General features: G+C 39.8%; 1 protein-coding gene across 19 annotated transcripts in view; it reads left to right on the top strand.

Moving 5' to 3' along the window:
- Positions 1–23,260, top strand: part of ANKS1B (ankyrin repeat and sterile alpha motif domain containing 1B) — a gene marked incomplete at both ends in the record, with an annotated part of 1,147,860 nt that overhangs the window by 1,064,022 nt on the left and 60,578 nt on the right. For 6 of the 19 annotated variants that reach the window (XM_079714771.1, XM_079714759.1, XM_079714766.1 and 3 more), the window contains one exon: positions 17,402–17,476. The exons of 8 other annotated variants lie outside the window; for them this stretch is intronic. In XM_079714771.1, the coding sequence (XP_079570897.1) occupies positions 17,402–17,476 (75 nt within the window). The remainder of the gene's footprint in view (positions 1–17,401; positions 17,477–23,260) is intronic. 5 more of the 19 variants (XM_079714773.1, XM_079714772.1, XM_079714770.1 and 2 more) reach the window with 1 other exon arrangement.

Below are 23,260 nucleotides of genomic sequence, written 5' to 3'. Positions count from 1 at the left end.
AATATTGCCTGAGGCAATTACCTTACCTTATGCGTACAAACCTTAGAAACAAACATTATCCACATTTCAAAGACTGGGAAACAGAAATTATGTGACTTGGTCGGGGTAGCACAGCCAGAAAGAAACCAAATCAGAACTTGCCTGGGGCAATATGTCAGGCACTAGAAAGGCTTTATCTAAATTGCTTCTAAATCACTAGAAAGTTGATTCAGTTGAAAGTCTAATATATCTTGATCCAAACAGTATTACTTAATAAGTATGACTAGATCAATTACTTCTTTATTTGAAAGCACTTTACATATTATATTAGTTCTACAAATGGTCGTTCTTTTGATTCTGTTAGAGGAAGAGAAATGGAAACTGGGCCACATAGAAGCCCTGCCATGGCCCCATCCATGTCTGAAATTTAAACCTCACTGCAGCCCCTTCTATACTCAAGGAACTCAGCTGGATGAATGCTTTGCCTTGCAGCTGCTACATGGCAGAGCCAGGACTGAAGCTGTCTGCCTGACCATGTCCTGTTCTATGGCCCCTGATGCCCGGTGGGCTACTTCTATTTTTAAATGATATAGAATATCTTAGTAACAGTTCAGTGCATACTAATTTCCCATATGCTCTAACAGATTATACATACATAGGAGCAGTGAGCAGAATGAGGATAAAATTGCTAGTAGTTTAGTGGAAACTTACTGAATCAGCTCATGGTTCTCACCATAAAACCCTTTTTTTAAAAAATACTTAATTTAAAAATTTTTATTTTATTGAAGTATAGCTGATTTAAAATATCATGTTAGTTTCAGGTATACTATGAGTCTGTTTCTGTTTGGAAAATAAGTTCATTGATATCTCTATTTTTTAGATTCCACACATAGTATCATTGGTATTTGTCTTTCTCCGTCTGGCTTATTTCACTTAGTAGGATAATAGTAGTAGGAGGATAATCTCTAGGTCCATCCATGTTGCTGCAAATGGCATTATTTCATTCTTTTTTATGGCTGAGTAATATTCCATTGTATATATATAACCACATCTTCTTTATCCATTCATCTGTCAATGGACATTTAGGTTGCATTCATGTCTTGGCTATTGTGAATAGTGCTGCTGTGAACATAGGGGTGCATGTATCTTATTGCATTATGGTTTTCTCCAGATATATGCCTAGGAGTGGGATTGCTGGGTCATATGGTAGTTCTGTTTTTAGTTTTTTAAGGAACCTCCATACTGTTCTCCATAGTGGCTGTACCAATTTACATTCCCACCAACAGTGTAGGAGGGTTCCCTTTTCTCCACACCCTCTCCAGCATTTATTGTGTGTAGATTTTTTGATGATGGCCATTCTGACCGATGTGAGGTGATACCTTATTGTAGTTTTGATTTGCATTTCTCTAATAATTAGTGATGTTGAAGCATCTTTTCATGTGCTTTTTGGCTATCTGTGTGTCTTCTTTGGAGAAATGTCTATTTAAATTTTTTGTCCATTTTTTGATTGGGTTATTTGTTTTTTTGATATTAAGCTTTATGAGCTGTTTGTATATTTTGGAGATAATCCCTTGTCGGTTGCTTTGTTTGCAAATATTTTCTCCCATTCTGAGGGTTGTCTTTTTGTTTTGTTTATGGTTTCCTTTGCTGTGCAAAAGCTTTTAAGTTTAATTAGGCCTCATTTGTCTATTTTTGTTTTTATTTTCATTACTCTAGGAGATAGATCAAAAAAGATTATTTGTAGACTTTTTGATGATGGCCATTCTGACCAGAGTGAAGTCATACCTCATTGTAGTTTTGATTTGCATTTCTCTAATAATCAGCAAGGTTGAACATTTTTTCATGTGCCCATTGGCCACCTGTATGTATTCTTTGGAGAAATGTCTATCTAGGTCTTCTCATTTTTTGATTGGATTGTTTGTTTTTTTGATATTGAGCTGTATGAGTTGTTTGTATATTTTGGAAACTGATCCCTTGTCAGTTGCATCATTTGTAAATATTTTCTCCCATTCTGTAGGTTGTCTTTTCGTTTTGTTTATGGTTTTCTTTGTCGTGCAAAAGCTTTTAAGTTTAATTAGGTGTCATTTGTTTATTTTTATTTCCATTCCTCTAGGAGATGGATCTAAAAAGATATTGCTGCAGTTTATGTCAGAGTGTTCTGCCTATGTTTTCCTCTAGGAGTTTTATAGTATCTGGCCTTACATTTAGGTCTTTAATCCATTTCTGAGTTTCTACAGTGTTTATTTGTTGTTCCTCTTAGTGGAAACCCTTCCTACACATTTGGTAGAACTCTGCCCTCCTCCCATGTTTGTGAAAAGCTTTGTAGGTAGCTGTGGGGTTTACTGCATATACAGAGAAGTTCTTGCCTGTGAGGGTTTCTCCAATTAGTGGATGCTGTTTCCTTAGCAGCATCTTCAGTTGGAGTTTTGATTTGGTTTCTTTCAGACTGTGTGACCTGTACCAAGTCATGCGATTTCTCTGAACTTCAGTTTCCTTGTCTTTAAAACATGGATAAAGACTGCCTCGTAGGCTTGTGTGTGTCAGATAATTTATGTTTAAGTATATTCTAAACTGTAAATCACAATGTATATATAGATAGATAGATGATATGATTATCAATTCAGATATATCATCTATCAGTCCCTAATTCAAAGGTCCTGATTTATTGTAGGGCCAGTTAATGCCAAAGACATTAGAAAGGTAAGTGCTCAGATGGTTGTAGCATTCTATAAAGACCATCCTTTTGTTCCAGTATTATTTCCATGCTTAGAATGTATATTGAGAATGGAATTGGAATTTTCCTCCTTATTATTTTAATTGTATAAATATGAAGGCTGCCAAGGAGCATCTTTCATGATGGAAAAAGGATCTGTGAGATGATCACAAAGCCAGGGAAAGCAGAGGAGAGATGGAAGAGTTCTCTGCAAATTCAGCATACAAAAGTATGTAGCAAAGGATATCTTACAGTAATAACACGTTATTATTGTAACATGGTAAGAGAAAACATTAAGTGAGAAAGAAAGGATTGTTTTTGACTTAAATGAACTTTAAAGCTTGTTTGAAATACAAAGTACACAAAATTGTTAACTAGAAAGCATGCATAGCCCCAAAATCCATGAGGCAAACACTGAGCCAGCCTCTGAGAAAGAAGGGAGTCATTTATTCTTCTGTATTTTCTCTGGGAAAGGAAGCCTGGTGTTCCTAGAAATTCTACCCACTGCTCTCATGTTATGGAATTTATAGAATCAGCCTTCAAAAAATGGTACAACTGTGTTGAAAAGAATGGCATTTTACAAAGTGATTTTTCCCCCACTAAACAAGTTTTATTACTGAGTTACATTAGATTTTTTCAAATGTCCATGAGTTAGTGGCTAATTTTTTTTTTTTTTTTTTTTGCGGTACGCGGGCCTCTCACTGTTGTGGCCTCTCCCCTTGCGGAGCACAGGCTCCAGACGTGCAGGCTCAGCGGCCATGGCTCACGGGCCCAGCCGCTCCGCGGCATGTGGGATCTTCCCAGACCGGGGCACGAACCCGTGTCCCCTGCATCGGCAGGCAGACTCTCAACCACTGCGCCACCAGGGAAGCCCTAGTGGCTAATTTTTAATTTAGATTTTCATCACCTCACCACTGCTCAGAAAAGCTCAGCGTGTCCATGACTTCAAAATTTTTTTCCGTGAAGGTCTAAAGAGCAGCTTCTAATACTTAAGCACACACAGATAATATATAACCCAAAAAAGAAGGTTAAGAATAAACTAAGTAAGCTCTTCCATCAGGAACTTCCGATGTGACAGCTTGTTGAGTTGACAAGCTAACATACCAGCTTCAGTGATAACTTGGGATGTTGATGATATCTGTGCCCTGTTTCAAGCCAGGAACTCTGGACCGTCAACTATCTATGCCCAAAGGCATCATGCCAAGCAAAAGTGGAAAACGGTGCTTTCATACTTGGAATTTAAACCTGATGTGTTGTATACCTAGTTTGTTAATGTGGACGGTTAACTGCCTTTTCTCAAAATATATGCTCTCCCTATACTACAAAGCTACAATAATCAAGACAGTATGGTACTGGAATGAAAACAGAAATATAGATCAATGGAACAGGATAGAAAGCCCAGAGATAAACCCATGCACATATGTCACCTTATCTTTGATAAAGGAGGCAAGAATATACAATGGAGAAAAGACAGCCTCTTCAATAAGTGGTGCTGGGAAAACTGGACAGCTACATGTAAAAGAATGAAATTAGAACACTCCCTAATGCCATATACAAAAATAAACTCAAAATGGATTAAAGACCTAAATGTAAGGCCAGACACTATAAAACTCTTAGAGGAAAACATAGGCAGAACACTCTATGACATAAATCACAGCAAGGTCCTTTTTGACCCACCTCCTAGAGAAATGGAAATAAAGACAAAAATAAACAAATGGGACCTAATGAAACTTAAAAGCTTTTGCACATCAAAGGAAACCATAAACAAGATGAAAAGAACCCTCAGAATGGGAGAAAATATTTGCAAACAAAACAACAGACAAAGGATTAATCTCCAAAATATAGAAGCAGCTCATGCAGCTCAATATCAAAAAAACAAACAACCCAATCCAAAAATGGGCAAAGACCTAAACAGACATTTTTCCAAAGAAGATATACAGATTGCCAACAAACACATGAAAGGATGCTCAACATCACTAATCATTAGAGAAACGCAAATCAAAACTACAATGAGGTATCACCGCACACCGGTCAGAATGGCCATCATCAAAAAATCTACAAACAATAAATGCTGGAGAGGGTGTGGAGAAAAGGGAACCCTCTTGGACTGTTGGTGGGAATGTAAATTGATACAGCCACTATGGAGAACAGTATGGAGGTTCCTTAAAGAACTAAAAATAGAATTACCATACGACCCAGCAATCCCGCTACTGGGCATATACCCTGAGAAAACCATAATTCAGAAAGAGTCATGTACCCCAATGTTCATTGCAGCTCTATTTACAATAGCCAGGACATGGAAGCACCCTAAGTGTCCATCGACAGATGAATGGATAAAGAAGATGCGGCACATATATACAATGGAATATTACTCAGCCATAAAGAGAAATGAAATTGAGTTATTTGTAGTGAGGTAGATGGACCTAGAGTCTGTCATACAGAGTGAAGTAAGTCAGAAAGAGCAAAATAAATACTGTATGCTAACACATATATATGGAATCAAAAAAAAAGGGTTCTGAAGAACCTAGGGGCAGGACAGGAATAAAGACGCAGCTGTAGAGAATGGACTTGAGGACATGGGGAGGGGGAAGGGTAAGCTGGGACGATGTGAGAGAGTGGCATGGACATATATACACTATCAAATGTAAAATAGATAGCTAGTGGGAAGCAGCTGCATTGCATGGGGAGATCAGCTCGGTGCTTTGTGACCACCTAGAAGTGTGGGATAGGGAGGGTGGGAGAGAGGCTCAAGAGGGAGGGGATAAGGGGATATATGTATGCATATAGCTGATTCACTTTGTTATACAGCAGAAACTAACACAACGTTGTAAAGCAATTATACTCCAATAAAGATACTAAAAAAAAATTTTTTTTAAGTATATATATATGCTCTCCCCATGACAACTTTGGTGCTGGAAATTCCAATATGATTATCGTCTTATGGGCAACATTGAAGTGTTACCGTCTATCCTGTACCACAGTCAAAAAAATAATAATAATAGGAAGAAGTGGGAGAATCACTCAGATGGAGTCGCTTTTACATTTTGATAGTCATCTTACAAGTCTCAATTCTTTCATTCTCTGTCAAGTCCATCAGTGAGGCACATTAGATGACCAGGAGTTTGTTCTGACCGACGCAGTCAGACCTAAACACCTCCACTCTCTTTGCTAGGGAAGCTGTGATGTCTCCACCTACCCATCATGTGCTGGTACTTAACCAAGGAGAATGTTTCCAATTAAAACCAGATCACGGATTTTTTTTAAAAAACATGAACAGAAAGGATCCTATTTTCAACTGAATAAATAATAAATCGGACAATATATAAAAACCCTGTTTTAGTGGAATTGACCTTGTGATATTTCGTGGTGCCTTAGACTGGCTGACATTGAGCAGCATGTTTGCAAAGAGGCACACCAGGCTATCTTTTTCCATTTGTTAAATTTTTGGAATGTTTCTTTTTAGATTCAGTCCAGTTCTTGGGTCTACAGGTCAGTGTTGGCTCTTATAATCTGACCTTGATATGTTTTCGAGGGTAAGAGAATTCTCTTCTTCTCCTTCTCCTTCTTCCTTTTCTTTTTCCAGTATTAAAGAAAATAAAGGGAAGGTGTTTAATGTCTAGAGGAAATGGGGCTTACTGTGCGGTCCTGTCTCAGTTACTTCCGTTTATGTATGACTAAAGTAATAAATCAGTAGGGACTCTTCTGAGTGCATGCAGGTAACAAAAATCCAACTCAAGATGTCTTAAGCAGAAAAGGGCACATATTTGGGTCATTTTTGGTACAAAGTCCTGGTAGCCTGGGTTCAGGTGCTCATATGACATCTTGGTCTCAGGCTCTTCAGGTCTTAGCTCTGCTGTCCTCTGGATTGGCTCTTTGCCCAATCAGGCTTTCTCTACATGAGGGGAGTTTCAAGTCCAATTCCTGTTAAACTTGAACCTGTGAGAAAGAGGGCTTATCTTACCAAGAGTTCCCCAAAAAGCCCCAGGATTGAGTCCCACTGGTTCAGATCAGGCTGGTTTGGATCTTTTATGTGTCCTGAGCTAATCACACAGGAGACGAGCGTGTGTGTGTGTGTGTGTGTGTGTGAGATGCGATTAGCCAGGCATAGGTCACATGCCTGGAGATAGTTTTAGCTCCACCTGAACCACAGGAACTGAGGGATGGCAAAGGAACTCCTCCTGTGGACAGGCTTTCATGAGCAGAAGTGGCCATGGTTCCTGGGCAGACAGAAATAGCAGTGGTGGGCACCTGAATAAACCCATTCTGACGTCCGAATTCCAAGAATATCTGATGGACAATTGTTATATTACATGGGTATTCATTTCATTTTTGCATACTTGATTTGATGAGCTTTTTTAAAATACCAGATTTGAAGTAATGAGGTCAGAGTTAAAAATTCTGTCTCTGATACCTGATACCTCTGTAGCCTTGAACAAGCCTCTTAGCTACTCAGAGCCTTAGTTTTCTCTTCCTCAAGTGAGATTAAGGCCCCCTCACATCACTGTTGTGAGGCACAAATAAAGTAGTAGTTGTCACAGTAGTTTACAAAGTATACAGCTCTACATTTGGGTGTTTTTAGAAATTATTATTATTTTGAGATAACTCTAGCTTCTTTCTACACTATGCTTTTTCAACTGCAACTGGGAATAAATGCATTTTAAAGTAAAGCTCATAATATTTAGCTGTGTTTTACAAAACTATTTCTATTTTCCAGCTGGTAGGCCCCAAACTAATACCTTTCCAGAGATGTGGAAACAATAGTTCTTAGGATTGCAAACACTGTACAGGAGGTTCCTATCTGTGTTATAACCTAGTTAGCACTGGAGCTCTTTGGAGAGGATTTGTGGATGGTATCCATACTTAAGTACTTTTAAATACCTTATGAATTAACATATATTAAAAATATGTCATTATATTGTATATTAAATTTTATTTTATTTCTCTTATAGTAAAGTGTATGAGTGCTACATAGGGGTGAGGCCTGACTCTTCCTTATTTTTTAATTCCCTGTAATAAGCATTCCATAAATACTTGTTGACCAGATTACTTTACACAGGTATTAGGCACCACAAAACCACAGGTTTCCAGGACTCCAGCGTAGACACAAACCGGGATGATCTCAAATCTTTTAGAGAAACAAACTACCTGGAATAGTAGCATATCATCTGCCAAGCTTAGATCTGGTAGTTAGTTCATCGTCATTATCGTCAGAGCCAGCACTGATTAATACAACTTTATAATGAGGAAACTGAGGCTCGGAGACTTTGTGTTGTTGACCCAAGGCCACAGAGATTGTAAGAAGCAGAGCCAGGATTTGAACCCAGGCTGTCTAGCTTCAGAGGCTGTGCTTTAACCACTGTGATGATAAACACCCGGGTTGTGTCTATACCAGTAGACGTGACACATTCTAAAAATTCTAGAACCCCAAAAGGCTTCAGTGCAATTTTTTTTAGCCCTCTGACAAATTCTGTTACTAATATCTAATATATTTATGTAAATGCAAAGTTAGCAGAGATTTGAACCTCTAAGGTGGTGTGGATAAACATTGTATTTAAAGAAGATCCTTTGCTCTTGACATCCAACTTTTCATTCTTTGCAAGTCGGGGGTAGCGAACAGTTGCTTCACAGAACCAGGTGTGAAATGTTGTGACCCCCCCGTTTCTGTATCGGTCTCTACCTTGAGGCTTGAATGTAGTCTCACAAAAATTTATAGTAACTTGCAATATCTACATGCATTTATGGCTAGAGGATTCTTTTGTGCTTCTGTTAATGAAAAGCAGAGAACTTTAGGGTGGGAGGGGGCCAGAAAATGTGTCTTGATGCAGCACCCCTTCTAATACATCCTTAATAAATAGCCACAAGTTTATTCCTGAACTTGTCCCTGTAAGGCAGTCCCCACTTTGTGAAGCAGCCAGCCCCATCATCATCAGAAAAGTTCTAATTAACAGAACTCTTGCCTTATATTGAATTGAAAGAAGCCTCCTTAAAGCTCCCATGTAGTTAGTTAATGCTATCTTCTGAAAACACGAGGAGTAAATCTACTCCCTCTTGCTGAGGATAGTTCTTTAAGACTAAAGACAATTTGATGTCTCCCCTTCACTATATTAACCACATCCACCTCTTACCAATATCATTCTGATAAGTGGGATGCAGGCTACACAGCATCCAGATTCCCCAGCTCTGGGCATGTCTGCTTTGTTGATGTTCATGCTTAACAACATTGAGATATGGTTAATTCTTATTGAGCTTTTCTTTATGGAAATGTCCCAGCCTTTATCAATGGCCATGAGCAGTGCTGTGTGTGTGTGTGTGTGTGTGTGTATTTAACCTTAATGCAGGATTTTACATTTATGTTATTCCTTTCCAGCTCAAACAGTTTTATCAAGCTGTTTATCCAATAATCCTATTATGTCAATTCTGCTTTAGAACTTGGTCAATGCTCAATGTATCAATGATCCTTCCCAACTATGTAATGTGCTGATTTTAAAAGTGCACCTCAAAAAAGTGTGCCTTTCAAGTGATTCCTCCAGTGTATTGATTTCAGTGCTGAACAAGGCAGAACTGAGAAAAAAGTTCTTCTGGTAGCCTTCTACCAGAGACCTCTTAGGCTGGCATCATGCAAGAGGATTAAATCAAGCAGACCTTGTTTTCCTGTACATTCCACAAGGAAAAAATGAGGAAATAGTGTGGTCTCAATAAACATCATTGAGTGAATGTCCTGTCCAATACCTCTTTTTTTTTTTTTTTTTTTAAACCAGAGGCAGGAACCAATGTTGAGCATATAGTTAATAAATGGGTTTAAATTTTTAAAATGACATTGTCGATTTAGAAGAAAGGAACATAATGTATATTTTAAAGAGATGTTACAGGCAGAGAACAATTAATACTTTGCAAAATCGAATTTCTTTGCAGCAGTTCATGTTATGATAAAAAGCTGATTGCTGCAGTTCTGAATGAGTGATTAATATTTCTGCTAATGGCCCTGAAAAATGTTTGTATCAAGAGTGGTGGCATCCAAACTTCGAGGGAGAACAAGTAAAATAGCCCGTATTGCAAGAAACAGCATGATCCCAATTGACTTAAATTCCCTGCAACATCCAGGGAACCTGGGGAGCTGAACAGTAAGATCTGGATTGTCTAGACAGTGTTCCATTTTTTTTCCTCTGCTCTGTTTTTTCTTTTCCTGTGAAGAGATTTCATAAGTAATTGTGTAATGTCACTTAGGGCTACAACTGTCATATTAGGGAATGCAGGTTATGTATTATCTCTATAAATGAATAACAGGTCACATAGCTATAGTTCTCTCCTATTTCGGCAGCTGAGAGCTTACTTTATGTGCTGTCAGTAGCAGAATCAGAGTTTACAGGGAAAGAGGGAAGAAAGGTGGTGGGGGGTAGAGAAAAGGAGGGAGGAGGGGGAAGGAGGAAGTGAGTGAGAGGAAGCTGTAACTTTGGGTAGGCAGCAAGTAATATCAGAATTTGTATCACGTCAGCGTGCTTACGATGAGACCGAATGTAGTGTTTACTTCCTCCCACTTTTGCTAGATTGAATCATTCTGACGCCAGCAATAATGGGTCACACATGGAAAAACAACTATTGGCCTGGCTTTTCACTTCCGGCAGGTGATTACCAATCTGTCCAAGAATTTCCCTGATACGGGGTCAAGTTCACAATCACGAAGGTTTGAGAAGACTGCTCATCAGAAAAGTGAAGAAATGACGGGGAGCAGGATTTTTTAGCCCAGCATTCCCTGCAAGTAAAATAGTTGATCAGAAACCTTTCACAGAAAGGGCCAGTGGTAAGAAAGCCTGAACTTGTGACGTTCACAACGTAGCTGAAGAGAAGAATCACACATGGTTGGTAGAGAGTGTCTACACATTGCAAAACTCACCCGTGAAGAGAGGAGCAGGGTGGTTCCCACACGTGCAGCGGTAGGACAGAAGAAGTAAGACGCTGGCCTGCGACTTCCGGGTAACTCAGGAGAGACGAAAGGTTCCGATTTCTGATTTCCAGGCAGGGTTTTGTTAGTGCCCACGGAAGAGGAGGCTGCGAGGGCTGTCGCTGCTGAAGAAAAGAGGCGTTTTCTCTAGCATACGAGGTGTTTGGTGCATTGTTCCTTGACTGATCTGAATTTGTCTGGCTCCATCCTTTGACAGATCTCATCTCGTTTTAGTCTCTGCTCAAGGAGGCGCTGAGTTTGCTGGCTGCTGGCCGAGGCTTCCTTTGTTAGGGTGCCCTTTTTTCTTTTGCCTTTGAAGCTGTTTTGTTCTCTCTTCAAGTTTGTTTTTGTTTTATTTTAGAAGAGCTGTCATCCAAGAGAAGAAATGGACTTCATTACTCTTTTAACTTTCACTCTGAACCTTTCGTATTTCTTGTTAGATTCTTTCTGGTCAATATCTGAACACCCCAAAGTGTGAAAAGTTATGACAAACATAAGGGAGAAACAGAGGAAAAACTTTCTTTTTTTTTTTTCAGAGCTAGAACAAGGCAGAAAATTTCATCTCTGATAGAATCTGACCAGAGGGCTCTATTCATACAAGCTTCTTTATTAAACTAGCTACACAACATCGGCAGAATCCCGAAGGTTTTCAGAGCCTAATTGGTATTACTGAGTAGGTGGAGCTATCGCCCACTTGCTGCTTCTAAGACCCACCATCAGCCTCTGAATCCCAGTTTACTACATACTGGTCCTGACAAAGGAAAATGGATCATGTCCATAGCAATCCCTATTCCATAAACGTTGACTAAAAGCAGGGCTGACCCCTACTCACTTTGCGACCCATGCCTTGTACCCAATAGATGAGCAGTAATTATCTCTGAATGAATGTCAGGGTGCCAGGAAGACAGGTTCTTATGCTGTAACCTTTTTTCCACATTTTCAATTTGTGCCTGAAAGAATAATCCCTTTGCAGCGTAGAAAGCATAGACTTAATTTGGATATAATATGCTGGGTTTGGGGGGGAGACTCCTCTGAGAAGGTGACACTGGAGTAGAACGTGAGGTATGGGAGCTGGTCCTGCAGCGCCTGGAGAAAGGGAAACAAGGGCAGAGGCTTTGAAGCAAGAGTGTGCTTTGCTGTCCAGAACCGAGTGAGCAAGAGGGCAGGCATGGGAGCCAGAGAACGGAGATCCTTGCAGGCCATTATTAGGACTCTGAATTTTCTTCTGAGTTAAATGGAGCAGAACAGCATGATCTGGCTTTCATTTTAAATGGATCATTTGGGCTGTTGTATTGAGAATAAACACTAAAGGGGCAAGGATGAGAGCAGTGAGTTTGGAAGCCTGATGGAAGAATCCAAGTGAGAAAAGGTAGTGACTTGGACCAGGTAGTGATAGGAGGGTGAGAAGATTTTAGAAGTAGATTCAGTAGGATTTGCTGCTGGAATGAATGTGAAATGTGAGCAAGAGGACAACCCCAACTGGAAGAAGAGGGTTGCCATTTGGTGAGATAAGAAAGCTTATAGAGAAGGTGAGGTGACCCAGAGCTTGGTTTGGAGCATTTAAGGTTAAGATACCTCTTAATCATCAAGATTAAGAGAGGTGTTAAGAAGGCAGCTGGATGTCTGAATCTGGAGTTCAGAGGAGAGATCTGGGCTGGAGACATAAATTTGGGAGTCAGGACAGGATGAGACCATCTGGTAAAGCCAGAGAAGGAAAAGGGATTGAGATCTGATGCTTCAGGGACCAGAGGGTGATAGGAACCAGCAAAGGAGGCTAAAAAAGGAAGGAGTGATCAAGTGTCAGAAGGTCAAGGAAAATAAACGGCTGGATTTGACAAAATGAAAAAAGCAGTTTCGGCAGAGTAGGCTCAGGTGAGGACAGGAGAAGGGGAAGCAGAGACCATATAGACACTTCCCGGGGGGATTTGCTTCTCAAAGAACAGGAATTGGAGCAGGAGCTCAGGGAGGATGTTGGGTCAAGGAAAGGGGTTTGTTTGCTTTTAATGGAAGATGTTTCAGTACTCACAGGGAATGTTCCAGTAAAGAAGGGAAAACAGACGGTGAAGGAGAGAGAATTTATTGTAAATTACTGGGTTGCTACCAACTGAGCAAAAAAGAAGTCAACCTTTAGGAGAAAGACTTTGGATATAGGTAATATGCTTTTTGTTATTAGATTTGAATACAAATGTGTGGTATTTTCTGAACTGTACTCGTGGTAACCTGAGATACATAATGGTAACAATAGCAATATGTGTGTTGCATTTTAAGAAAACATTTCCAGAGTCAGGAGAGAGGCCTGAACTCAAGATAAAATTGTGTACCTCTACAAGTGTGCTGACTTCATCACCAAAGAAATAAACATTAAATTATTGATATCTCAGTTCTAAGATTGCTATACCTTTACTTAACCCCCATTTATTTGGATTTCATGGTAATTCAAGTTCAGATCAACTAAATTAACCTTCACAATGTATGAGGAAAAGGAACTGAGAGAAAATTAATGAGCCAATGAAATTGCAAAGGGTGTTTACCATCCTTTTACAGAATTGTTTCCAGGCTCGTACAAGCAGCTCTTTAGCATATAGGTGTGCCTCTCTCTTCAACAAAGTCAGCGGTGCTTTTTCAGCCTTTATCAGGAAAAACGAGACCATCTCTAACAAGAAGTCTGCAAGGTTCATCTCTGGTGCATTTTGCCAGAAGTGTGTTGTCAGTGATGTAGTTTACTGAAGGCACAAGTGGCAACAACAAAGTAGATCAACTAAACGTGGTAACGAAGAGCAGTAATTAACGTTCCTGTGGTGCTTGACCATTTGCCAAGAAATATTGAACACATTCTGTGATTCCATTCACTCAGTCAGTACGTTTGATGGCTTCTGTATTCCAGGTCCTAGAAACATAGATGTGAAAAAGTTCCCTCTCGCGTGAAGCTTAGCACGAGCCACACGACAACCTGATGAAATAAGCAGGCCAAGTGCTATTCTTCTTCTTCTTTACACATGAGGACATTCTAAAGTTTAATTAAAACTTAGATTTAAATCACTTCTGTTCTAGGAATTTGGGCCCCAGATGAAATATTCTCACTGCTATTTTCTTTCTAAAAGCTTTTGAACACTGTACTTCAATGCATGTTGTACTCTGAAGTATTATCTTCATAAATATAATGAAATTCTGCAGGGGAAGCTCTTTTGCATTTAAAAAATTCATTCCAGCACTCAGCCTGGTAACCATGTGTCTAGAAGAAGAGCCATTTCATGTTATGAAGACACCAGTTACAGCTGGTCTACCTTAAGTTACTGCTCTTAGGCGCCTGGTAAAGTCTTTGCTACCGTCAGAATTACTGTGATGTCTGACATGTATCAGCTTTTTAAAAAACAATCTCCATAACTAAAATACAATTAACTGTCTTTATTTTAAACTCTGTTTTTTAAATCTGACTTTTTACCATTTGCACTGAGGCACATAGTTATTGGAAATGAGAGAGGATTTCCTTTATCAAGTTTGAACATACCTTATAAGTGAAAATAGTTATTGTAACACCTTTAAAAGGTATATAAGCCACGTGGGAACTCTCTTCAGTGTATACGACTAGAGGTGGGTTTTATTTCTTCACTGAGAAAATCTTATATGGATTTTTTAAAATAAAAATAATTATGGCACAAGACCCTCTCTTCCCTCCTTAACTCTCTGGTAACTTCTGTGACTGTTGGAAGATATATTCACGTAACAGGATGCTAAGGGGGAACTTGCCTGTGGGTACTAAGTATTGCACGTTCTAAAGAGAGAGCTGCTGATAAGGGAGCCAGACACCCTACTTGGAATTTACCAACAGGTGGTGAATCCTGCCCTGCACAGTCAGCCTCCTGTCCACAGAGTCAGAAGACTGGTGCTGGGGGCAGGCCAGGGGGGCAGAGAATTGTCTGAGCCACTGTGGAAAGAACCGAGGCTTTCCCTCCCTTCCCATGGGAGGGGAGAGAGTGCATCCCCATGCAACCCAAGCCTAAGGAGAAGGTCTCCAAGAGGAACGCTCACCCAAAGTGGGGGAACCAGCCAGAAGGGGAAACTGGTATCTCTCTCCCTAGGTGAACTTCTGGGAGCAGATGTACATAAACCACCCTGAACTGAGGAAGAGAGAACTGGAGGGAGATGTCCTGGCAGAGAGGAGGATTGGTCACAGAGCAGACTGCTCTGCATGGCAAGGATGTGTATATGTGCTGTGGATGAGCAGTCAGGAGGCAGGGCTCGTGCACTCTCCCCTGCATCCCACCCAAGGGGCGTGCACGTGTCCTACCTAGGAAGGCTGGGTGGGGTTGGGGAAAGTCAGGCTAGAGCCAGATTCCTCACATCAGGGACTGTGCAGTAGGGACACCCCTCCCCAGCAGAGACCTCCAGAGAACCTCCACAGAGATGGTAGAACCCAGGGCGGGGCAGCTCCTATAAGAAGGATCAGAGACCAAGTTCGTGTTACCCTGAGAAGCAGTGACAACCAGCAGGGAGAATTCAGCCACTGCCAAGTACGAGAGAGGCCCTTGTCCTCCTCCTGTATCCTCCGCCCCAGCTAAGTGCATGAAGGAGGTTGAGCTTGGCGTGGGGGGCATCCAAGGAGGACCAGGCCACCCTACCTCGGGTTTCTTTAAGCCTCAGGACTGGCGTGTGGTGGGGAAGGGCAAAGTTTGAATCATAAATGATATTGGAGTTTTATAAAAAAGTGAATTCTTCGTAACTCAGAGTGACCAGGCGGTCATGCAGGCTGCCCAAAATGTCAGTTGGCCTGCTGCCCACCAGGGAGGAGGGACTGGGCATGGCCCATTTGGGAGGAGTTGACTGGAAAACAAAACTTTTAAGGTATTTGAACCCCTGTGGAGTTGAGACTGTTCCATGAACTGGCTCCATTTATATATATTTGTTTCGGGATTAGTAAACAGCCTCCGTATAACTGAATATTCTCTCCGTCTTCTGGTGAGGTCAGTACTGGGCTGGCATTCCTCCCTAGCCATCCTGGCAGGCTGACACGTTGTGACACTTCCCTGTGTGACCACAGCAAGCCACTTAACCTCTCTGAATGTCCTTCTCTTCATCTGTCAGATGACAGGTGATCCCTGGGTTACTTCTAGCACTAAAAGTCTGTGAAAGTTGTAGAAGATGTAATTTCTGTGAAAGAACTATCTCAGAACCGTGGGTGACAGTGCTTTATGGGTATCCTAGGAGTATGTTTGGCGCCGGTTAAGATGGCAATCCTGCTGAAGCATGGAATTAATATATTTAAGTCAGATGACACCTATTGGAGACGAGGCTGGGGGTTTAATGGCCCCAAGACTTAACTTGCTGGAGATTTAATTTTTGCAGAGAAGGAAGGGGAAGATGCCCCTGTGGAGAAAATAGCATGAAGTTTAGAGCAGAAACTGAGACTAGCAGAGCTGGTTTAAGTGGGAGGTGGTTGGAGTTGCCTTTTGGTCAGACCCCAGGTATCTTACTTTCCTAACAGAATGCCAATTACCTGACAGTCTGTCCCCAGCAAGCCATCCAGATGACAGAAGGGATGGAAAGCAAAGATGTAGGTGTGTGTGGAGCTGCCTTTGGAACTGGAGAGAGAGATGTTAAATTTCTGGTGAGCGTTTCTGGGAGGGTGGAGGCGGGGGAAACATTTAGCCGGGGATAAGCTTTCTTTTCCACAATGCATTTGCTGATGATATTGTTCTTTGCTGGGTTTCTAAACTGTATTGTGGTTACGTTCTTATCTCCTTCCTGCACTGATCTCTGTGCACTCTGCTTGTGAATTCTGGGGATGTTCACAGTGCTTGGCTGAATAAATTCAGGCGTTCTGCCATTTTCTGTGATTCAGTTTCACGGTGTCTTTTAGATGATGGAATTCAGGAAAAGAACTCTGTAAAGGTCAAGCCAGGAGTCTCGTTGGTTTATCTGGTGGTTTCTGCTCTAACTCCTGGGAGGGTGTTGGTTCATTTGGCATTTGGTTCTAAGCAAACGTTATGCCTTTTAATAATTGTTGGTTATTAGATTGTTAATGGTGTGGTAGAGAATCCGAATCATGGAGCAGATTCATTAGGCTCACAGACACCAAATGGCGTTCCCCAAAGTTCCTGGTTGAGGGACGGAGCTGAGCTTCCCGACCCCAGCCCCTCCTTGCTGTGCCTCCTTGGGGCCCCTCCACCACCACACATTCCCTCCGCTGGGCAGCAAACTGACACTTCTCCCTTGTTAATCACAGAGCTTTGCTCTTGAGAGCTCTGGAGGGGAAAAATCTCTCTAGGTTTATCAACTTGAGCAATGACTAAATTAGGAAAGTCATTTTATTGCATTGTTTGCTCTCGGTCATTTGAAGATAAGAAAATAAAAATGTTTGACCTGTGTTAAAGATTTTTTTCCCATCCTTCTTGAAGTTCATAAAAATATTTATCTTCTGAAATGAATGACACGAAGAGGGAAGGTATTTCCGTTCTCTTCGGCAAATGTAAAACACAGTTTGCTTTTTCCAAGATATGAATGGATTGGTAATTTCCCTTGACATAATACTAATGCATAAATGGTCTTTTTTTTTCCAGCCAACCCAAAAATGTTTTTAGGCAAAAGAATGACTTGAAAGTCACTTATTAAACCTCGGGCACCCTAAAAGGTTTTTTTGGTGTTTTGAGTTTTTTTTAAGAAATATGATTCTTTGCTTTTTATTATTTTCCTCCTTCCCTTCTTTGATGCTACCTTGGTAGCTGCCATGTTTTAAATATTGACAAGATGAGATAGTTTTCTGTTTATATCAGCAGTCGTCTGTCTGTGAGATATGGACGAATCAGAACGCTGGATTTCCTTTCTCAGCCATCCATCAGGTTCATAATGTAAGGTTACAAATGGTTATTTTTCTCTTCCTGAACTTGAGCTGTGTCGTGTGTTGCAAAGTGTCGTCAGTAGCTACAGGGACCATGTCCTGGCAATGCAGAAAAGTTGTGATGTCTAACAACTCCTGAGATTTCTTTTGTCTCTTATACTTCATTCACTGTGCCTTGTGACTAGTTAACGTGCAAACATTGTCCTAAAATAAGAAACATACTTGGTTTTGAAGTCTACAGTTAAAATCTGTCCCATGTGAGTTTGGCTTTCATCCCAGGTGTCTGCGTTAACTTGCTTTTACAGGAAAAAGGAAAAGGGTAAATTGATATATATATACCCATGTATATATCAGTGTTATTCTCCCCGTTTTGTATTTCCCACGTCCATGGGCTGTTCAGTCCTTTGTGCCTAACAGTTCTCCAAGGTTCATGCACTTCACTTGTGAGAAATATTTGAGTATGATTTGCATGATATTATAAATAAGTTTTATGCAAATATGGGAGGAGACTCATAGCCAGGAGAGGCACCATTACAGCTACAAAGTGGTTCTCAGCCTTTTTCTTTTTTTCCACTTGACAGTACTGAATTGATCTTTGGAATGTGTGTGAAATCATGACCTGTTTTACTCTGAGCTGCTTAATATTCAAATTTTCACAGTTCACCTTTGCATACTTTTTAAAAATTCATTTTTGTTTGGAAAGTAAACATTTTAATGTCTGGGTTATTTTTCCATTTTGTATTTTAAAATACAATTCTATTTTCACACTCCGTTAAATTTCTCTTACTGGATAGCCTGCTGTCTAAGAGGTTGAGACATTTGGTTGAGAATCACTAAGCAGAGCTCTTGGGGTGGCATGCAAGGGGCCTCTTTTGAGGTGCCATGTCAGGCACACCCCTCCTCCTGTGCATGGGAATTTCTGGCACTTGGGGACCACAGTGTCTATACATTGCCTGGTACTGATGCTCCAGTGACCCAGCAGTTCCTCCTGAACACGTAAATTCTAACCAGTGCTTTTTCGTGTTCAGAAGTGGCCATCTCTGCTCTTTATCATCAAAAGGAACAAATTCGAGATAACCAGCTGCATTTGACCAAACCAGCATTCTTTATTCTTGAAGATGTTTGAAAAGAACTGCAGCAGCATCTTGCTTTCATATGTGTGTGAATGTCTGTAGGAGACCTTTCCTTACATTCACATCCAAATACATGTATACATATTTATAAATATAGAGCTATATGTAGCCTTCTTCAAAGCTGTAGAGATAATGGAAAGTAAATGTAATTACATATATCATACATGTTTGGGTAGCCCATCTCTGTTATTTGGCAGAATTATTGAAAGTGCAACCTGAAAATAACAGTTGTCATTTAAAATCATTTTAGTTTTTCATTAAGTGTTCTCAATAGAGCATAATGTTTGTTAATATTCAGATCTAAATTTACAAGCAGGTAGGTGGGAGCAGTTCCTAGTAGAAAAGATTTAAAAGCTTCTATTAAAAAAATCAATTAAATCCTAATTTTAAAAATTCTTTAAAGAATAATACAGGGCCTGGAAAATACCATATCTTCCTGTTCATGTTAGAAAACTAAGTCATAATCATAGCTTTTAATTATCTACTAACATCCTTACAATACTTTTTTCTCAGGAAGTAAGTAAGAATATAGATGATGTTTCCCCTTTGTATTCTCAGAACATATAGAATATGTGATATCTTCAGTTTCCACTTTGGGGGGTAGAGAGCTATATGATATGATGTTTTAGAATTATATGTCCGGTGCACATGAACTAAAACCTTGCAGTTTTACCACCTTTTGAAATAATGAAAAGATTAAAAGCTACATTTTGGAATCCGCCATCCAATAAAAATCTCTGAAATTTTGCACATTTTTTTCTGTGTTATAACTAAGTTCAGTTAGCAGTTTTATACTTTTCAGCTGGTGGTATGAGACATTTAATTTAATTACATTCTATTGGGTATGGCCCAGTTATAATCCTTCAAACTCAGCAGGCTATGAATTTCTAGTTGGCAGTTGGCAAATACCTATTAAGCAGAATCAATTCTCCGTTTAAAACTTTAATCTCAAATTATGTTTTTCTTTCGTACTGGAAGGTTAATTTTTATTTGAGTTTGAAGGGCTAGTTAATAATGTACATTTTCCTCTGTTTAACTGATATATAGTAAAGGAAATAAATACATACGTATGTGCCAAGTAAACAAGGTTTTAATCCATGGCCAAATTCTTGGACTGTTAAGAGCATTCAATACGTGAACCTAAAGAAAAGGTTTTTCTCCAAGTATTTTAAGCTTTAAAGAAATATCCTGAAGATATTTAGTAAGAGTGCCTTGGATCATTTTAATTTCTCTTCTGCAATTACTTAAGCCTTTTAAAAAGCACTGCCAGTCACTCATAGTTTACAATATGACAGACATTTACCCCAGACTTTTTCGATTTTATTTTGTTATTCTAACTAAATAGTATTGCTTCATCGTAACCCATGTTTAGATCTACTTTTCAGTAAAGATAAGACTTCATTATAAACCATTATTTCAGGCAAAAGACTTTTTAAGTCTGTTGGATTTTTATTTAATATTTAACAAGCATTTTAAACTTGGAAATTATTAATGTTTTAAACTTACCTGAAGAAATACAGATATTATCTAGATACGAATGTACTATTTAACAAGAGCTAATACTGGGCTTCACAATTGAAATTATTTTATATGCGAGGCAAAACCCCTTATTTGCTTTTTGGTCTCTACAGCTCCTCCATATTATCACCACTCTACCTCTTCCCTCCATAGCTCATTCCTGCTGTAATTCAGCCTCCAAAAGCATGGAGACCTAAGGCACCCTTGTTCTCTGAGCACTTTTGTTTTTACTGTCCGTCAACCAGGTGAAACTGAATCCCGCCCCAAGGATCAAGGCCACATCTACCCTTTACAGTAGAGTAATGAGGAGTCCATCCATTCCCACGGAATTAATTCCAAAGAGAAAAGTCAACATGTACAAGCAGAGTCTTCTAAATATTCTTAGATCTAAGGTTAAAAAAAATCAGTTGATGAATTTCCAGGAAGAAAGGAAAATTATTTCCTTATAAATTCAATTTTAAGAACACTTTTCCCTCAGTTTGAAAACGACTTTCTGGAAATAGCACTAAGTATGACAAAATTCAGTTTCTATTTCCAGAAAGGTAGATTCAGTCCCTGTAGGGAATTTTTAAAATATTTGGACTGGAGCAAAGTTTTTTGGGCCTCAAAGAAAATAAAGTAAGGATTCTGTTTCTCTTCCCTATAATTATCTCCCCTCATTGCACGTAGGGAAAGTGTGTCAGATCACTCTGGATTCAAAGCAGTGGTTTGTGATTTCTGGACAAAGTGGAGTCATAGGAGAGCAGATGATGGCGCTGCCTAAACCGATTAAATGGAAGCACCACTAATTTCTTCAAGTGGTTGTCAAATAAGAGATGGAAATGATCTCCAGACTGAGGTGCTGTATGCTGGGGTTTGTAGTTCCCAAAATGGCTGCTGCGACTTCTGTGGATGACGTAAATATTTGCATCAGCATTCTGCTTTAAGTATATGTGGAACTCACATTGAAATTCAATTATAAAAGTGCCTGAATTAATTCAGCAATTAGAGAATGAGTTTGCATATGATTTGCATGCTTAATGTACGAACACCTCAAATGTCCCCATAACCCCAGCTTCACCCACCCATCCCCACCCCTACCCCCCAACCCTTGCCCCGCAACCCATGGTACCCCCAGCTCCTGCCATGTCTGTTCAGGCTTTTCTGAAAACTGCCCATTGAGCTTGGCCAAGGTGAACCTCAGCTAAATGATGACAGGGCTAATGTGAAGATTGGATGCTTGGTTTGGGTTGTCACATCCGCGGACACTGGATCGAAGGATCTTTTGAGGTCAACCAGCTCCTTTTGTATCATTCCACAAAGTTGTGTGCAAACTTCTGTTGTTCCGTTAACAGTGTTACCTGTGACTTAAATGTACAGCACCTGTTTGCTCTGTTGTTGTTGCTTTATCAAGGGAGGGGGGAGAACAGGGGAAAAGGTTAATGGGGGGAGATTAGAGGATGATTTGCTAAATGTGGGGAGAGCTTTTAGTTAAGAACTCACAGCTGCATGTTTCCAGAGTTTTAACTTATTTAAAGGTGATTACACTCAGCTTCAAAATAATATTGAAATTCGCATATTCTGCATTTTTTATTTTATACTAGTTTTTTTAAGAGCAAATCACAGCCAGTTGAAATAAAGACTGGAGAGATAATAGAAATCCAGACATTTGAGAGAGAAGGAAAAGAAAAGATCAAAATAGGAAGTCAGAGGAAAACTTACTCCTAATTATTTAATTGCGATCAGTTATTGCTTTCACGAAATAACAGTTTGTGTAAACATGAAGAAAAAACTCAAGAATGAGTCAGGGATGGGTCATAAAACATAGGATTTTTGTTTAAAAATGGTAAAGTAAGTATTCCAGGTAAAGCCTTAACAATATCAACAGACAGGAGATGGGAGAATGGAGCCCTGTGAGAGTAAATCAGCAACTAGAACAAAACTAACACACAGAGCAGCTCAGGGCAGAGCGTAAGCGACGAGCAGAGGGGTTCTGACTGGTCACACACTCTGGTGAGAAGCCAAAGAGATAATACGAGGCTCACTTTGCTCTTCCCGTGGTTGAGAGTCACCCATCTTAAGGAGAAAAGCTTCAGGCTCTCTGCTTCATGAAAAGGCTTGTGCATTCCTCTGCCTCTATGAAAAGGCCTTTGCATTCCTAAGGGGCTCCAGAATTCTTTAGTTTCTTAAAGCCAGTTAGAATTTCCAGACGGCAAAGCCTATGCCTAACCCTTTACAGTAATGACAGCCACCTCATGTTCCTCCTAATGTAAGTCCAAACTGCACAGAAAAAAAATTGGAATGGTAGTCCTCTTCCCCAAAACATACATCCTATTTAAGCTCTTCCTGGAGACTTGGGGCTCTTAACCTTTTGAACTTTCTAGAGCATTTCAAAGAATTTAATGAAAGTTATGGACTTTTTTTCCCCAAAAACATACACCTACATCCAAAATTTGGCATTCTTATCCCAGACTTCTTGAAAATCCTCCTTAAGAAATCCTAGTGTCAACGCTTTTGCCAGTACTTCTATGGAACTTTGTCTCTAGCCAAGGTTTTATTTGGTTTTGGAGCTCATGAGACCTCCTTATACTCTTCCAGCTCCTGAGAAAGGTAATTTCTCATAATTCTGTAAGACCAACCAAATCCAGGTTAGAGGAGAGTGGCTTTGGAAATCTGCCTGTTGTCTAGATTTAGTTATGTCCAACAAAGAACCAAATCTTGAACAATCAGAATCTTTACGAGGGGAAAGGAGTGAGAAATCTCCCAACACGGGCCTTTGACTTTATAGATGCTCATACTAAACCATTACAGTAATAAAACATATCGAGGTTAACCTCATGGAAAATGATAATTAAAATGATAGAATGTCCTTCTGTCTTAGGTCTGTCTTTGTGGACATTTATGTACTATATGATATACCAGCATATGGGAATGTGCTTGTATTTGTGATTAGGATCCTCAAGTACATGCATATGCACATATGACCAAACCTGATATTTAAATACTTATTCTTCATTCATGCTTTAGGTTTTCTGAGGGAGGTAGCTGAGTATATCCAAGACAACCACAGTAGTATAGTATTGATACAAATGAATTCAGAGGAGGGAAACTAGGTATCATCCATTAGTATATTTTTCTTCTAAAATTCTGTTTAGTGTCATACC

Source organism: Hyperoodon ampullatus (genome assembly GCF_949752795.1).
Source record: "Hyperoodon ampullatus genome assembly, chromosome: 11".
Taxonomy (NCBI): domain Eukaryota; kingdom Metazoa; phylum Chordata; class Mammalia; order Artiodactyla; family Ziphiidae; genus Hyperoodon; species Hyperoodon ampullatus.
This window is presented reverse-complemented; position numbering and strand designations above follow the sequence as displayed.